This window comes from Armigeres subalbatus, chromosome 3 (assembly GCF_024139115.2).
Source record: "Armigeres subalbatus isolate Guangzhou_Male chromosome 3, GZ_Asu_2, whole genome shotgun sequence".
Lineage (NCBI taxonomy): Eukaryota > Metazoa > Arthropoda > Insecta > Diptera > Culicidae > Armigeres > Armigeres subalbatus.
The window spans coordinates 255,243,202-255,260,785 of record NC_085141.1 but is presented as its reverse complement, the minus strand read 5'-3'; the positions used below and the strand labels follow the sequence as shown (position 1 = coordinate 255,260,785).

The following is a 17,584-nucleotide window of genomic DNA, read 5'->3' as shown; positions in this document are numbered from 1 at the left end:
GAAAGGCAGTCATGAAAGGATGTTGTGCTTTATTTTAAAATTTAAATTCCTAAGTTATTTTAATAGATACATGCGAAAAATATTGACTAGTCGATAAAATAATCATACTTCTTTAATTCATGATAGTGAAAATAAACACAAAAATAAAGCAGATATTGCACACTTTCATGACCTGTCACGGAACAAAAAATATTTGGGATTTTTGTAGCATGCCATTCATCCTTCGCGTTTCAATAGATTTTGAAAGGAGCAGATATGTAAACATCGCGTGACATCTCTTATTGAAAATGAGAAATTCCAGTACTGGTTATGACCCTTTAAAAAAAAAGAAATAAACTACACTATCACAAAAAAATATTCAGAAAATTTAGTTTTTAAATGCAATCATGTATCGGTGGTTTGGAGCTTATCGCTTATGCAAGTCCATATATATGCATTCGTTTGAAAAACGAAAAACCTAATTTTCGAAAGCTTCTTAAAATGCACATTCATTATCTTCTATCCAGCTGGATTTTAATTGAATGAAACGGAGGGTCTTCAGCCTCTTTGAGACCCGAACTATTGATGAGAGTTCCACAGGTAGAAAACTACTTCTACTACTACTACTACAAATTATACAAGGATAAAGCTATTTTTAACTCAAATGGATAGCATTGAACTAGTTAATGTTTACAATTAGAGCTTATTTTTTATTGTTGATTGCTTTCTATAATAGTATACGAGTTCTTTTACTTATTCTGTTCTCATACTGCGTTTAAAGCCTAAATTTATAAGGTAAAGCTGTTTTTATTTTTATTTATATAAAATTTTCTCAGTTTCTAATGTCGACCAAATATAGGATAAACTGAAAGAATAGTAGCATGATTTTTGTTATATTTAGGAATATTGGTGACACCTCTCTGTCTCAGCGTCTAACCAGTAGGACGATATATCCATTCTAGTGGCATGTTAACGGGAAGTAGCACTTTTTTATTCAGTAATGTGAAGAAACGTTTGGATAGAACTCATGACACTTTTCTGGTCTTATGCTGGTTATGAGTATGCGCAACAGATGTTAACCCTATTTTGATTTTCAACATGGTATTTGTCAAGAAAGTTCGCATATTTCTTATTACTACCTTTAGAGATACATCAGTCATAACGTTGGTACAGTTGAGTTGCAGAAAATTGCAACTTTGAATTTTGTTTTTGAAGTTTTTGGAAAAATGTGTTCAATGTGACATGTAACACTTTCGCTAGCACCTGTTCAAATACGTCTTCGGTATTTTGTTAGAAATGTCCAACAGAAAAGGAAAAATATCTTTAACTATTCTATACCATTTTTTTTCAAAAGTGATCCGATCCGACTCAATATTTAAGACGTCAGGCTCAGAGTGTAAATATTATCAGATATGAATTCGATCAGTACAACTTTGTCAAAGAGGCAATGTCGTGGCGTGATTCTTGAAAATTTCAAACGAAGCAAATGATTTCACGTTCGATTGATTTGAAACACGGTTTTCGTCTTCGAGTTTTCAAAATAACTTCGTTTACAATAAATATTTAGTCTCTTATCAAGGTGGCTTCACACGAATTACCTTTTCAATAAACCAAAGATTCCTTTCCCGTGGCACTCACGAAGATGCAAAGCATTCCTCTTATAATCTTATAATAATGAGTATCAAACTAATTTTCTCTCCTAATCCTAAATTGACTGTAATGGCGTGAGCGGCTCATACTGTCCATAGCAGCTGTTTCTTGCACTCAATTGGAGAAAGCCCAAGATTTTTTTATGTACAGGTTATCCGACTTGTCAATATCCCCAACTCAGCAATCTTGGATTTTTGTATGGAATTTATGCTCGTTTGTTTAAGTTTTGCACTGAAAATTTATGTTTCCCCCCCCGCGCTGGTTATTCCCATATACTGACGAAGTCGGATAACCTGTAGGGACACGGCAGGTATTTTCGTCTGTTCGTCATAGTCTCGAAAACCAATAAAAGAGACGCTTTTCTGTAAAACTCATACGTACCAAATCGTAAGCTCAGGAGAAACGTTCTGCTATAGTGGAGTTCTAGCAAATGTACGTTGCTTTCGTTGGATTTAGCCCCTACGACGATGGACGGAAATACCTGCCGTGTCCCTACATAAAAAAAATCTTGCATCAGCCTACGCGCGAGCCTACGACGAGAAGCACCGAATTCCAATTAGAATCCAGATCAACTGGCCTCGAGTCAAATGCAACGTCGTCGTTGGAGCACCTCGCCGACGCTGAGCTAAGGTCAGATCGACAAAGTGTATGAAAATCTCTGTGAGAAATCCGAAAATTGTAAACCTTATGAATGAGCCAGTTAAATGCGTGACGTCACCAGATAAGGTTTTTGTACAACTGAATTTTCACAATAGATGGGTTAATTGCTAATTTTGGGAAAAAGGTCCTAAGCAAAGAATTTTCTAAATTTTGTTTTTATTTCCATTGGAGTATTAAACATTTATTTCGAATTTAGATAGAAATTCACCTAATAGTTCGAATCTTAAGGTAATTTAAATTTGATGAGTTTTTAGCTTAAACGTTTTCTGCCGCTCAGTTCTGGCTGACTTGATTATTAGTTTCTTTTGTTTAATCATTACATTTGCTTTAGTTTCCACTTAGTTTGTCCTAACTGCGTGTACCAACTTGGTCAGTTTGAATCCTGTCGAGAACTTTGCGACCCGCCCTGATAAGGAAGGTCTCATACCGGGCTTAGACAGAGGAACGGTCCTTCTGATGCTGTTGTGTGGTGTCTTTTTCAAGCCAATTGGATTGGGGCCATATCCACCATTGCTTTAATCCTGGCAAACGGCTATTTTTGAGAAGGGATCGCATCCATAATTGCTTTTAAAGAACGAGTGACATCCATCATTACCTTAATCCGGTTAAGCGCCTATTTTTTTAGAAGGGATCACATCCATCATTGCCTTAATCCGGGCAAGCGTCTGCTTTTAAAAAAGGAATTATACCCACCGCTTTAATCCTGGCAAACGTCTATTTTTAAGAAGAGGTCACATCCACCATTGCAATCCGGGCGAACACCTATTTGAGGGGGTTAAAAGCACAGGGGTGTAAATGACATTTTGGTCAAAATTTAGTTGACTACAGCAAAAAAAAGCTTTGGATTTCGAGCTTTGCGGCGGTATGTTGATATAGTTTTTACGACGTTTATAAAAAAAATGCGAAAATTCACAGAAAATTATAAATATTTTGAACTTTCATACAATTTGTATGAAGCGAAAAAATATTGAAAAACTTTACACCCATTTTTATTAAAACTAACTTTTTGTTAGTTAGGCACGGCAAATGCTGGGTAAAGCGTACCATTGGTACTTCGGGTACCTGAAGGAATAAAATATACCCCATCTGGCGGTCCTTAGCCTCTTACCCTACAACTCCGATCCCTACCTCCTCGTGGTGCTGGCTGGGATACGAGCAACTGTAGCGAAGATCGGGAAACCAACCCCGCTGGGAACTTCGGTCGTATGCCGACAGCGAAGGGGGGGTTTGCTCCTCTCCGGAGGTGCAAATCTTACAAAGCGTCTGTTTTCCATGTTAGGGGCGGCTGATCATTGTCCGAGTGCCAGCGAGGGACTCTAAACTAAACTCTGCACACCATGTTGCATCGTGCAGCCCCTTCAACGCGATGTAGGTAGCGCAACCCTGGTAAAGTAGCCTACCGAAGATTCTACAGTTACCAAGAAAGGCAAAAATAGAGCAAACGATTGGTCGATTGGACAACGATTGGAAAGTCGGATCTTGGAACGTGAGAACTTTGAATGAAGCCGCACATGTTGGGCTCCTGACTCGTGAGCTGCAGAGGGTCGGCGTGAGTGTGGCAGCAATCCAGGACATACGGTTGCCCAGAACTGGAGAACGTGAATTCCGGGCGGTGGATCCTATCGCGAACACTTCATTCAAGTAACACATCTACTATAGCAGCGGTGACAGAGCAGAACGAGGAATTGGCTTCATGGTGATCGGAAAGCAGATGAAGCGTGATATCCGGTGGAAGTCGATAAGCGACCGCATTTGCGTGTTGAGAATGAAGGGCAAATTCATCAACTACAGCCTGATCAGCAGCTATGACCCAACGCACGATAAGCCTGATGACGTGAAGGATGAGTTCTATAAGAGCCTTGATAAGGCCTACGGAGAGTGACCAACACACGATGTAAAGATTGTCATCGGGGATGCAAATGCGCAGATCGGAAGAGAAAGTTTCTTTCGCCCTGTCATTGGTACGCTACCAACGATAATGGTCTGCGACTTGTAACTTTTGCTGCTGCTAGAGGGATGGCAGTAAGCAGTACCTACTTCGCACGTAAGAATATCCGCATCCAAGTTTAGACACTTGCTCACAGATAGACCACGTGCTGGTCGATGGACGACATTTCTCGGATGTTATAGATGTAAGGTCCTTCAGAGGTCCAAACATCGACTCGGATCACTATCTTGTAGTTGCAAAAATTCGGGCGCGACTTTCCAGTGTCACGAATTCACGAAACAACAGAACGATGCGTTTCAATATCCAACGCTTGTCAGTTGAAGGAGTTGCTGAACAGTACCACCAAAAGCTGGACGAGCGGATAGGAGATGCCACCGGATCTGGCGACGTCAACAGATTGTGGGAAAATATCCACGAAGCTGTGACTACAACAGCGCAGGAAGTGTTAGGCACTGCACAGCGACGCCAACGAAATGGTTGGTTTGATGAGGAGTTCCAGCGAGTGACGGACGAGAAAAATGTTGCTAGGAGTCGAATGCTAGTGGCTCGTACCCGTTCCAACAAAGAGCGTAGCAAGGGCAGAAGAAAAACGAATCCACCGCAGAAAAAAAAGGCAACACCAAGAGAGTGTGATAGCTGAAGCGCAGGAGAACATGGATAGAAACGATATGCGGAGGTTTTACGCAACTGTCAATGGCGCGCGGCATAAGATTTGCTGACAGACAAGACTATGGTGGCAGCCAGGTGGAAGGAGTTTTTCGAAGATTTGTTGAACGGTGAAAATTAAGGTGCATTAAGGAGCAGGATGGACATAGTCGGCGACGGTCAAGCTGTGGAACCACCAACGCTGGACGAGGTTAAAAAGGCCCTAAACGAGCTTAAAAACAGTAAAGCTGCCGGTCAAGCTTCTCTCTGACAGCCGGCTGGTTGGATGGCCTCATATGCTCAATTTATAAGAAAGGGCATAGACTAGAGTGTGTAAATTACAGAGGAATCACCCTTCTGAACTCTACGTACAAAATCCTATAGCATACCCTGTTTAACAGACTGAGACCGCTTGAGGAGTCCTTCGTCGGTGAATACCAGACAGTTTTTCGTGAGAGCCGATCAACGACGGATCAGATGTTTAGCCTGCGGATTAGAGGTGTGCGCCGGTCCGATATTCGGCGGCGGCGGCGTTTGTTAGAATTTTGGTCGGCGGCGGCGTTTTCGGCGTCACGCCGATAGGCATTTTAGCCGGCGGCGGCGGCGTGAATCGGTGTGACGATTTTTTATTACGATTTTCCAAGATTTGTTTGTTTGCATTTTTTCGGGATATTTTCAAGACATTGAAAGAAAAATCTACTGAATTTCGCATGAAAAATCTAATGAACTTCTCCAGAAAAATCTATAAGTTTTTCCATAATTTGAAAAATATTTTCGAGCAATCTTTGGAATTACCAAGAGAAAGAATCGAAGCATGTCGTGGTTGAGTAAAGTCGCAAAATTTCAACGTGTCATTTTTTTCCCACAGAGCACATTTTTTTTCAAATTTGTTGATTTTTTTTTAAACACCATCAAGTCCAAGACGAATTCCATAGAATTTCAAGCTTACTCTCATGAAATGCAAACCACACGTTATCCAACGATATTAAAGATCCACGTAAAATACGGCTGGAATGTTCCTGTTCCGGAGACTGGAATCTGTTTAAAACTATCTAGCGCGGCGGGCTCTCGGTCTACGACGATGCTAACGAGATCAAAAATCACGCGACAACTGCAACCTTAGTGCAACCAAAAATGGCGCGACTTCCACACCAGGAAGCTTGTACATATAGAAGTAAACTCGTTCGCTCGCAGTCCATTCCTCATGTATTTTGAAAAAAATGTAGAAATCAGAATTCATCAAAAAATGAATGTACGGGAAGCTATGAAAATTCACTATTAAGATCAGATCGTGTCTATTGAGATGTAGTAAGTTGACTGTTCATAATCTTTATACAGTCGCCCAGGTAAGAATGTTCATAATATTGTATTAAAAATCATATATTCCAATTGAGACCAAAGACAATAACAGTTTCCTAGGTATGATAGAATCATAGCGAACTACCCAAATCTGCATCAAACACAACAGAAAGGAAACATAATTTCAAAAATTCGTGGTGATTGCACTACAAGGTGTTTTACATGTTGTGTAATTAGTGTTTGCCTCTAATACTCCTCATCGCTTAAGTCACTGAATCTTTCACGCTTCTTGGCAAGCCCGAAATTAATCGAAATCACATTGATCTTTGTTGGTCTTAATGTCTATAAGTAAATATGTCCGCATCCATCTTTTCGGTAAGACAGCACTTAGATTTGTCGACCTCTCTTGCACACATATCCTTGACATAAAGTGTTGAAAGTCGTTTCAACGGGAGGTTCCGGAATTATGATTCTCCGCCACGGAAATGAATGAAAACCCACGTGATCCGATGGTTAATGGGAGAATATAATTTTCCTATAAACGGACATGTAAAGAACTGATTAACTAATTAATTAATCCATGGATTTCTTAATTACTATAGAATTTAACATTTTAGCCTGTGTTAACTGCACGGTGTAAATGGTTTTGCGAACCCCTGACGCTGGTTGCAGCATAATAAATAGTGTACATTGTACATTGGAATATGCTAACGGAAATACGATATGTTCACTTACGTTTAGTATCCTTAATAATCTTCGCTAGGATCGCAAATGTGTCGGACGAGCTTTTTATCGCACTTTTGGGATGGGCAACTGGATCTATGGTATATAATTAGTTCACAATCAACATTATGCAACATCATGGATAAAACTCCATTGCTTTCTCACCAGTTTTGATCACACAGGAATGGTTTAGCACGCAAGCTGTTGCAGTATAGACTTGGTGGTACTAAGGTAGCCTATTTGTTTTAGAAGATATTCCTTATTTCACAATATGTTTATATCGCATGAAACTAGCTTACCGGTATTAGTAGTATCTTTGATTTCACTTATTAGATTTACTTATAAACTAATATTCTACTAAATTTGAGAAACTATAGAACACCTTCGGAATAATTCTTATTTGTTTCGCTTTTCGTTTGTTTTGGTCTCCTTCCGCTCGTTATCAATCGTGTACAGTCTTATCGCACTCACCGTTGTATTGGCCGTTGGGGATAATGGGTACAAATAACTACAGAAAGGTGCGTGTCAAATAACAGTCCCCCTGGGTATGCCAACTATGGGTTGACTTACTCACCGTCGCACCGAACATCCAGAACTGCCAACTTAGTCGCTGGGCGATTGTAAATCCCACTTGAAGTCCTCACAGTTGCGGACCGAACCTGTCCGTCGGTACTTACTTTGGTGGCGATGATTTTCCCTTTTGGCCAAACGTTGCGAGGCAACTTCGGGTCGGTAATTATCACGATATCTCCGACGGTGACCGGTTCCGGATGTTGAAACCACTTACTCCTTCGTGTAATTTCTGGTAGATAATCTGTTACCCACCGTCTCCAAAATTGATTTGCCAGGATCTGGGATTTCGTCCAGTTCTGCTTGAGTGCTGCACTGCTGTCGTCGAGGTCGGTTAACGGTTTCGTTCCATTGGACGAACCGAGCAGGAAGTGGTTCGGGGTCAACGCTGGAGCCGAGTCGTCGTCTATCGGAACGTGAGAGAGGGGCCGCGAGTTCACGGTGTTCTCAACTTCAGTCAGCAAATTTCTAAGAACTTCGTCGGATGGCCTTGCCGACGAGCACATAGAAGCCAGGTTGTTCTTGACAGTGCGGATCAACCGCTCCCAGCTACCACCCATGTGTGGTGTGAGAGGCGGATTGAAGGCCCACTCGATTCCGGAACTCCCGAACTCCTTCACAAATTCGTGCTCGACCATGGCTTCGTTGCTCTGCATCAACTCTCTATTCGCACCTACAAAGTTCGTGCCGCGGTCACTGTAGATCTTCTGTGGTGTGCCGCGGCGGGCCATAAGGTTTCGGAGAGCCATAATGCAGGAGCTTGTGCTAAGGGAGTGTGCTACTTCCAGATGGATTGCTCGAATAGTCAGGCACGTGGCAAGCATTATCCATCGCTTCTCCACTCTTCTGCCGACTGTAACTTCGATTGGACCGAAATAGTCAATCCCGATGTGCGTGAAAGGTCGTGCGAACGCTGCGAGCCGGGCGGGTGGAAGATCCGCCATGAATGGTGGATTTGGAACTGCGTGTTGATTTTTGCACTGCTGGCAATCTTTACGTACTTGCTTATAACAGACACGCAGGCGAGGGATGCGGTATTTCTGACGGATTTCATTTATTACCGTCTCGTGATTGTGGTGATGATATTTGCGGTGGTAGTGTGCCACGATCAGGTGGGTAATGTGGTGTTTTTGCGGAAGAATAACTGGGTTCTTGGCATCATCAGTGGCGTAGTGGCATGCAGCAATGCGGGTTCGCATGCGCATGATTCCGTTATCGTCCAGCCAGGGTGTCAGCTTATACAATGAACTAGATTTTTGAACAGTCATCGTGGTTTCGGGTCGTTTGGTTGTACTTTGTAGCGTCGTCATCTCATCGGGGTAGCATTCCTGCTGGCAGAGTCGAATAAGGGTTCGATCGGCTTTGAGAAATTGCATTGCATCAAGTGGACCAATGTCTGTAGGAGCTTCTCGGCTCTTGTGAAGGCAATTATCGATGAATCGGTGGACGTATGCGACAACCTTGCGTAGTCTCTCCCAAGTCGAGTAGTCGTTGACACGGAGCACTTGCTCCGGCAAAGTGTGATGTACTAGGAGCGATGGGCGTAATTCGTTGTCGGTCGAATCTTTGCGATTATGCGGTTCCGGCCAGTCATCTTCAGGGCACCGAAGAAAGTCGGGACCGTTGAACCACCTGTCTCCAGATGACAATTCTGGAAGACTACTCCACTTGGTGGCGTTATCGGCAGGATTTTGTTTACTAGGGATCCATCTCCATTCGTGTGCTTCGGATGTTTCGAGGATTTCGCTGATCCTGTGGCCGACGTATTGGCTGTATCGCCGATGGTCCGAGTTGATCCAGCAAAGAACGTTTCTGGAATCAGACCAGTATAGCTTACGGTGGATCCTGAAGGTTAGTGCCTCTTGGACGGTACGCGATAGCCGTGCACCAACTACGGCAGCTTCGAGTTCCAATCGTGGTATCGAAGTGAATTTCAGCGGAGCAACTCGGCTTTTGGCTGCGACAATAGAGCAGGAAAAGGATCCGTCGCGTAAGAAACGAAGATAGCAGACGGCGGCCGTACCGTTCTCGCTGGCATCTACCATTGTGTGCAGCTGCACTTCATCAGCTTCGTTTGGGGGGTACTGGGAATTGTAGCATCGGGGAATCTTCACACGTTCAACTCGTGGGAGCACCTTCAACCAGGTTATCCATTTTTCAAAGGAATAGTCGTCGATGTGGTCGTCCCACTGTACACCAGACCGCCATATTTGCTGTAGCAGGATCTTTAGATACGATAGAAAATGAGAGATAAGCCCTAGCGGATGCGAGAACTAAAATATTATTGTCTTCAACCGTTATGCTATGAGCGCGTCGTTGTTCATTATGTTTATTATGGCTTTGGGTTATTCCAAATATTGTGCTACCCGAGTTCAAGGTAGAATAACTAGACGGTAACTAGACTTTAAATAGGTTAAGCGAAAATAAAGAGTCATTCATTCTAAGTTTATACGCTAAACTGCATGGTGTTTTTCTGTCCTAATGAAAGAACATCATTGATGGTCATCAAGATCCGTAGGACTTCTCGCTTCGTTGGCCTTCGTTCACCTCCTAACAGAGCCGGACCATAACGATTCCATCCCACTTTGTAGGTAAAAACATCGTCGGTCGTGTTCCACCACATGCCTAAAACCTTTTCCGTGGCTAGTTCGGAGGACAGATCAAGGCATTTCTCGTCGATATTTACCTCTTGTAGTGCTGCCAGAACTTTTCTCGAATTACTGATCCAGTTTCGAATCACGAATCCACCTTGCTGATGGACATGCCTTACATGTTTTGCCAACTGAATGGCTTGATCTTCGGAGTCCACGCTGATCAGCATATCGTCAACGTAATGTGACTTTATAATGGCGTGATGCGCCTCCGGAAATTCGTTCGTGAATCGGTCGGCATTTGTGTTCTTCACGAACTGCGCAGTGGTTGGAGAGCAGCATGCCCCGAAAGTCATCACCTGCATAGCGTACACTTCCGTTTCTCCGCGTCTGTTCTTCCAGTAGAAACACTGACAGAATTGGTCTTCTGCGCGGATTTGCACCTGGTGAAACATTTCACTGATATCGCCGGTGAGTCCGACGCGACGTTCCCGGAACTGAAGTAGAATCGTGAGGAGGTTACACAGTAGATCCGGTCCTTTGAGTAGGGCTGAATTAAGCGATGTGCCGTGGGCACTAGCAGCCGCGTCCCACACTATCCGCACCTTTCCAGGCTTGTTTGGATTGGTTACAGGGAAAATGGGTAAATACCAACGGCGGGGCACTTTCCGGTCAATTTCCTCATCGCTGAGCCTTCTGATATATCCTTTTGCTAAATATTCCTCTATTTTTGATTGCAGAGTCGCCTGCAGCTCCGGTTCCTTCTCCATCCGCTTGTTCAGGCATTGGAATCGCCGCAGCGCCATAGATTGGCTATGCGGAAGACGAGTGTCGTCATATCGCCACAATAGACCGGACTCATATCGATCATTCCGACGGTTAGTAAGCGAGTTGAGCAGCATGAGGGCACGTTGATCTTCGACGGATAGCAGCAGTTTGTCCGGTTTGGTAACTCCGAGGCTATCAAGTGAGAAGTACTCCTTCATCGTTTGGTGGAGATTCTCGTCTGCGTCAGTGTTACATGGACAGATGTGGAAGCTGTTTTTTTTTTTTTTTTTTTTTACAAGGGAGAATGCATTTACACACTAACCCAGTACACGTGCATTGTAGTTGCCAAACTACCACACGGAAGTGTACTGGAGTGTCGGACTCGACCATACCGGTAATACCGACTAAACTCCCTTGGGCTCCACCATCGTTTCCCCCAGGAACTACCTCGCAGTACTACTTCTGGGGGGACGGCAGTACTAAGCGTACTCACTCATTATCGCTCACACAGGCACTCGTCCCACGCGAGACTGACTCGCACCCCATTCACTCCATTTGAGTCTTACTTGGATGGTCTCCCGGACGCTCCGCTGCCATGCCTCGAGGTGTCAATAGCGGTAACTGCCTGGGCCTACAGATATTGCGCTACGACACTCTGCCTCAGCACGAGCAGATCAATCACACCACTGCCGAAGCAGACCATACGCTACCCTGCCGAAGCAGGGACACTCCCCATGCACCACATGTGCACAACTGTAGGTGTGTGGGTACAACCCACTGCTACCCTGCCGCCGAAGCAGCTTCTCCAAAGACCATTCGCTCCATGTGACCCTTTTCAAGGTGCTCACTCTAACACTCCACTGCAATGCCTCGAGGTGTCGATGGGATACCTCGACTCCTGCCTCAGCATGTGCAGTCCATACTCAGACTTCTGCTGCGCTTTGAGGTGACAATAGCGGCGGAGACACGCTATGACACTCCTGCCTCAGCACAACCAGATCACTCACTCCCTGCCGAAGCAGCTCACGCGCTACCCTACCGAAGTAGGTACACTCCACAACTTATTCTAACACTCCACTGCCATGCCTCGAGGTGTCGATAGCGGTAGCAACGCTACGACACTCTTACCTTAGCATGTGCAGTCCATACTCAGACTTCTGCTGCGCTTCGAGGCTGCCATAGCGGCGGCGACTCGCTATGACACTCCTGCCTCAGCACAAACAGATCACTCACTCCCTGCCGAAGCAGCTCACGCACTACCCTACCGAAGTAGGGACACTCCACATGCCAGTTGGCACTCCCTCCCTGGGCTTGTGCTTTTGAAGCGGCACACAGTCGCTTTGATAGAGTCCGCTTACGGGCACTTGTGGTTTTTTGGGAGGGATTTTAGCAGAGCCCACTGCTAAATCCCACCACGCCCTAGGCAGTTCTCCCTGACTCGCAGACAGCTGGGGAAGCTGTGGAAGCTGTAGTGGTGTAGATTTGCACCGCGCCTATCGCCTTGTCCTCCACAGATGGTCCAGCCCAACCGTGACTTCACTGCGATCGGCTGCCCAAACTCTCCTTCCCTGCTTTTCAAGACGAGGCCAAGATGAGCGTGCTTCGTTCCAATCAGAATACGTGGCTGCACACCTCGATAGGAATCAATCGGCAAGTCTCGGAGGTGTGGATACTCCTCGCAAAATTTGGTCATGTCCAACGTCTGTTGCGGTAGCTTCAGTTCCTTCACCGTTCGCACATCGTTGAGATCGAACCGCTTGCTTCCCACCTTGGCTCCAGTGATTTGAAGATTGTAGGCTCGGGAATCCGGTTCACAGCGTTCAGTTCCCCCAGTCCACCGCAAACACAGCGGTCTTTCGATACCATCTAGCTGGAGCACATCAGCAAGGTCTTGATCGAGCAGGGTAAGCTCGGAACCCTCGTCTAGGAAGGCGTACGTGTGAACTACATTAGTTTTCCCGTACAGTATGACAGCGAGATAGCGAAATAGTGCTGAGCTGGTAGCCGATTGATGAGTGTTGCAACCGGATGGACTCGGGCAGAGTGGAGCGGACGGTCCACTCCCTTTTTCGACCACGACTGCGTCGTTCTGAGGCTTCGCCTTTGAATCGTTGTGCAGCAGCTCATGATGCCGGTAGGTGCACCCATTTTTGCCGCATGGCTTGGCGTTGCAGTACCCTTTATGCGTACGAAGACAGGTACGACAGAACCCGAACTCCTGATAACAGCCCAGCGTGATTCTCGGGAGAGTTCCAAAAAGCGTCTACACTTGTCGGCGGATTTGCAGTTTTCTTTACAGATTGGGCAACCCTGCTTCGCCGGATTTGGTTTTGAGGTCGAATCTTCCTTCAGCAAAGTTTTTTTATTCTCCTCGATAGACGGTGTCTCGGAATGGGCGCTGAGGTACGCATTACCTTTTTTGGAGCCACGAGCTTCGCTATGGGTAAGCTTTTCAGACTGCATCGACGGCGGAAATGTGACGACACTGGCTGCTTCTGCTAGGGCGTAGATCCAGCTGCTGAAAGTCGCCAAGTTAGCTGTAGGTACCGTTAAACGATGCTGCGCCCAATTGAGTTTGAGCGATGGTGGTAGCTTGCTAACCAGCTGGTGAAGTAATGTGACGTTGTACATATACTCCTGCAGTCCACACGCGTCTACGGTGGCACAGAAGTTTTGTACGTGTACGGCGAAATCGACCAGTGTGCCCAACTTGTCTTCCCTGATAGCCGGTAGAGCGCTCACTTTCCCTATTAGCGACTGAATGATGACTTCAGGTTGCCCGAACATCATCCTCAAGGTAGACAGAATGCCTGTTACGTTCCCGGGAACATTAAACGACTTTTACAGCTTCGTAAGCTTTCCCTTTCAGACTTTTCTGTAGCCGAACTAAGTTCTCCTCCTCGGTGAACCCACACATCACGGTCGTACGATTGAGCATTGACAGGAATATCGGCCACTCTTCAGGATTCCCGGAAAACGTTGGTAGATCCCTGAGAACGGCTTGTCTGGCCGCCACTTGGGACCGAGAAAGCTGGAATTCGTCTCTAGACTCCTCGAGAAACGATCCGGGAAAGGCGTGCATGCCGCTTTGAAGGTTCGGCAGATGAACTCCAGTAGAACAGGCCGGTGGAGCTAGAACTTGTCCATCGAAGGTAGTAGAATTAAATGGCGGCCTTATCGTTGAGCTATATGGATTGCCTACTAGATAGGAAGGCTGTCCTTGACGGAAGTGATTGGAGAATCTTGATTGCGATGGCTGCCTTGCAGCTACGGTTGCCGGGTGAAATTGTTGGAATTGGGAGGATCGCAGACCGATTTCTGCATTACTAGTGAATCCGGCTTGGGCATCTGATTCGAAACGAATGCGTTGCTGTTCGAACCGCCCGTTAGGATGAGTTGGCTCCGTGTTGCCAAGGGGGCGGTGTAGGTTATCTCTGTGACAACCATCCGCTTCCGATTCAATTTGCTGTGCTTGACATGCTCTTTGTACCCATTCGCCCAGTCACCAAACGTCCGATAAACGAAAATTATATAATGTTGAAAGTCGTTTCAACGGGAGGTTCCGGAATTATGATTCTCCGCCACGGAAATGAATGAAAACCCACGTGATCCGATGGTTAATGGGAGAATATAATTTTCCTATAAACGGACATGTAAAGAACTGATTAACTAATTAATTAATCCATGGATTTCTTAATTACTATAGAATTTAACATTTTAGCCTGTGTTAACTGCACGGTGTAAATGGTTTTGCGAACCCCTGACGCTGGTTGCAGCATAATAAATAGTGTACATTGTACATTGGAATATGCTAACGGAAATACGATATGTTCACTTACGTTTAGTATCCTTAATAATCTTCGCTAGGATCGCAAATGTGTCAGACGAGCTTTTTATCACTTTGGGATGGGCAACTGGATCTATGGTATATAATTAGTTCACAATCAACATTATGCAACATCATGGATAAAACTCCATTGCTTTCTCACCAGTTTAGCACGCAAGCTGTTGCAGTATAGAGTTGGTGGTACTAAGGTAGCCTATTTTTTCAGAAGGTATTCCTTATTTCCCAATATGTTTATATCGCACGAAACTAGCCTACCGGTATTAGTAGTATCTTTGATTTCACTTATTAGATTTACTTATAAACTAATATTCTACTAAATTTGAGAAACTATAGAACACCTTCGGAATAATTCTTATTTGTTTCGCTTTTTCGTTTGTTTTGGTCTCCTTCCGCTCGTTATCAATCGTGTACAGTCTTATCGCACTCACCGTTGTATTGGCCGTTGGGGATAATGGGTACAAATGACTACAGAAAGGTGCGTGTCAAATAACATAAAGCATCTTTGTGCGAATATGTTTTGTTTCGCTTACTCTGCTGCTAACAAAATCGATATAGCTTAAATTTCCTTCTAAGATAACTGCGCACTTGTGACTTCCAGTGAACTATTTTCTCATTTTAAAATTTGAGTTATAAATTAATAAATATACTGATGATTGAAAAAATCACTAAAAATGATCGAACGCTAGAAAAGAAAGTCAACTTTCCCATTTTTTTTTCATCGTACTCAAAACGGTGTTATGCACAGAAGTGTTTGAATGATATATATGAAATAAATCTTCTCAATATAAATTTTCTTAATTTATATATGGATTTACCAGAGCAAATGGCCAGTGATTGCATCTGAAACTTTGATAATCTTTTACCAAGGGCAATAACTTGATGTTATTTGTTAGGTTCAAACAATATAGAGCAAAGCCAATACTGGAATGTATCACGAACTAAAATTTGTACTCCCTCGAGTTCTATGTTTCTTCATCGTCTTTCATATTTAATTTATTCTTTCGCTAAACATTTGGCTTTTTTATAGGTTTTATAGTAGTATGAGCTGTAATCAGTGTGAAATTTTCCATTTATTCTAGGTATGCTAGAACTACAAATGATTCAAATAATTGTTTCTATACGATATAAAGTTGTGACTTATTAGTGAAGAACTAGTTTACTAATTGAAATTCACTCTAATAAAGAAACAAAAAGTGGTGACTTATAAGTCATTATGAGTTTACGGGTTCTTTTCAAATAAGCATATTATATAATTTATTTCTAGGTTTTCTGTTTTTCCTGTTTCATACACAGAATAATATCTCTCTGTGCCTTTGATATCAAGTCCTGTCTTTTCTTCTTTATTCGCGTTGATGAAATGATGATGTTGACGCTGCATCAAAATTCTAATGAACAATCTCGAATAGCACACATGTTCCAGGTCGGTTGCCGTAACTGATGATAGACCGAATTTTGTCATAATCTTGTTGATATAACGATATTCGATAGAAAAGTGCTGCTTGAGATCGCTCACTTGAGCGATTGATTGTTTATCCTCACAATGGATGAACAATTGAACATATAATCATAATCATGCAATACTGAAACAAAACTATATCTTGAAAAGATATTGGTTACCACCAAGGAATGTAATTGTCGCTGAAAAATGCAAAAAACAAGCGACAAAAGAGAATAGCGATAACTCTTTGTCCTCATCTGCAGAGGATAAAGACATTATTGTTGCGTTCCAATTTATTTGCAACAAACAGGGAGAGGTAATTGTTGTGAACTTTTCAAACTGTGATAACTTGCATATTTCAGAAGTAAAACACAAATCATGTCCACAGATGGTTAAGTTTAAATCCAAACTATGATAACTGATACTTATTTAACCAAGACCGGATTTAGGAGTGAAAATGGGGAGGGCAGGGGCCATATCACCAATTGCAATGAAACAGGGCATGCGACTGCTCAAACTCCATGAAAACACATCAGGAGCACAAAGAACTCTGTTTGAATTTGAAATTGACTTTCTGAAATTTTGACCAGGGCCGGATTCAGGGGTCCAAATGGGAAGAGCAAGGGCCATATCACCAAAAGCAATGAAACTGGGCATGCGACTGCTCAAACACCATGGAAACACATCAGGAGCTAAAAGAAATCTGTTTCAAATGGAAATTGATCTTCTGAAATTTCAACCAGGGCCGGATTTAGGAGTGAAAATGGGGGCCATATCACCAATTGCAATGAAACAGGGCATGCGACTGCTCAAACTTCATGAAAACACATCAGGAGCTCAAAGAATTCTGCTCGAACTTCAAATTGTCTTTCCGAAATTTTGACCAGGACCGGCTTCAGGGGTCCAACTGGGGAGAGCAAAGGCCATATCACCAATAGAAATAAAACTGGGCAGTGGGCATGCGACTGCTCAAATTTCATGAAAACACATCAGGATCTCAAAGAACTCTGTTTGAATTTGAAATTGACCCTCTGAAATTTCAACCAGGGCCGGATTCAGGGGTGAAAATATGGAGAGCGGACTGCTTAAACATCATGAAAACACATCAGGAATCTTTGGAATTACCAAGAGAAGGTCTTTGTAATTCCCAAATAAAATTGTTTGGAATTTCAGCATGAAAATCGTCGCAATTTGCATGAGAAACTTGAGAATTTTTACAAAAAAATGTTCCTAACTTTTACAGGAAAAACTTCAGAAATTTACGAAAAGTTCCTGTTGAATTTCTGTTGAGTATTCTTTGAAATTTTCACAGAAAATTCTTGATAATTTACTGATTATGGATCGACTGTACGTTTTAATTTAATTTATTGAACGGCTACTCAGTCTTGCACTTATTACAACGAGTTTTTTTTATTTACCCGACGTTTCGACACGGGGAAAAAGACACAATCCCCGTGTCGAAACGT

The 17,584-nt window shown here is 43.5% G+C and overlaps 2 protein-coding genes across 2 annotated transcripts; both read right to left on the bottom strand.

Moving 5' to 3' along the window:
• Positions 1–7,470: 7,470 nt before the first annotated feature.
• Positions 7,471–9,256, bottom strand: LOC134222414 (uncharacterized). Its single transcript, XM_062701566.1, has one exon. It carries the CDS (start codon positions 8,848–8,850, stop codon positions 7,471–7,473), a length of 1,380 nt encoding a protein of 459 aa, XP_062557550.1. The 5' UTR covers positions 8,851–9,256.
• A 664-nt stretch (positions 9,257–9,920) lies between these two features.
• Positions 9,921–13,623, bottom strand: LOC134222413 (uncharacterized). The gene is made up of 3 exons (XM_062701564.1): positions 13,131–13,623; positions 12,322–13,011; positions 9,921–11,071 (listed from the first exon to the last, which is right to left on the bottom strand). The coding sequence occupies exons 1-3, from the start codon at positions 13,621–13,623 to the stop codon at positions 9,921–9,923; spliced, it is 2,334 nt and encodes a 777-aa protein (XP_062557548.1).
• Between the last annotated feature and the right edge of the window lie 3,961 nt (positions 13,624–17,584).

Excerpts from the sequence above, each read along its gene's own strand:
- LOC134222414 (XM_062701566.1), bottom strand. The coding sequence starts at position 8,850 with ATGCAATTTCTCAAAGCCGATCGAACCCTTATTCGACTCTGCCAGCAG.
- LOC134222413 (XM_062701564.1), bottom strand. The coding sequence starts at position 13,623 with ATGATGTTCGGGCAACCTGAAGTCATCATTCAGTCGCTAATAGGGAAA. Across the intron at positions 13,012-13,130 it reads GAAGCAGGGTTGCCCAATCT|GGTACTGCAACGCCAAGCCA; the intron begins GTAAAGAAAACT and ends GTACGCATAAAG. Across the intron at positions 11,072-12,321 it reads AGGACAAGGCGATAGGCGCG|ACGAGAATCTCCACCAAACG; the intron begins GTGCAAATCTAC and ends ACACTGACGCAG.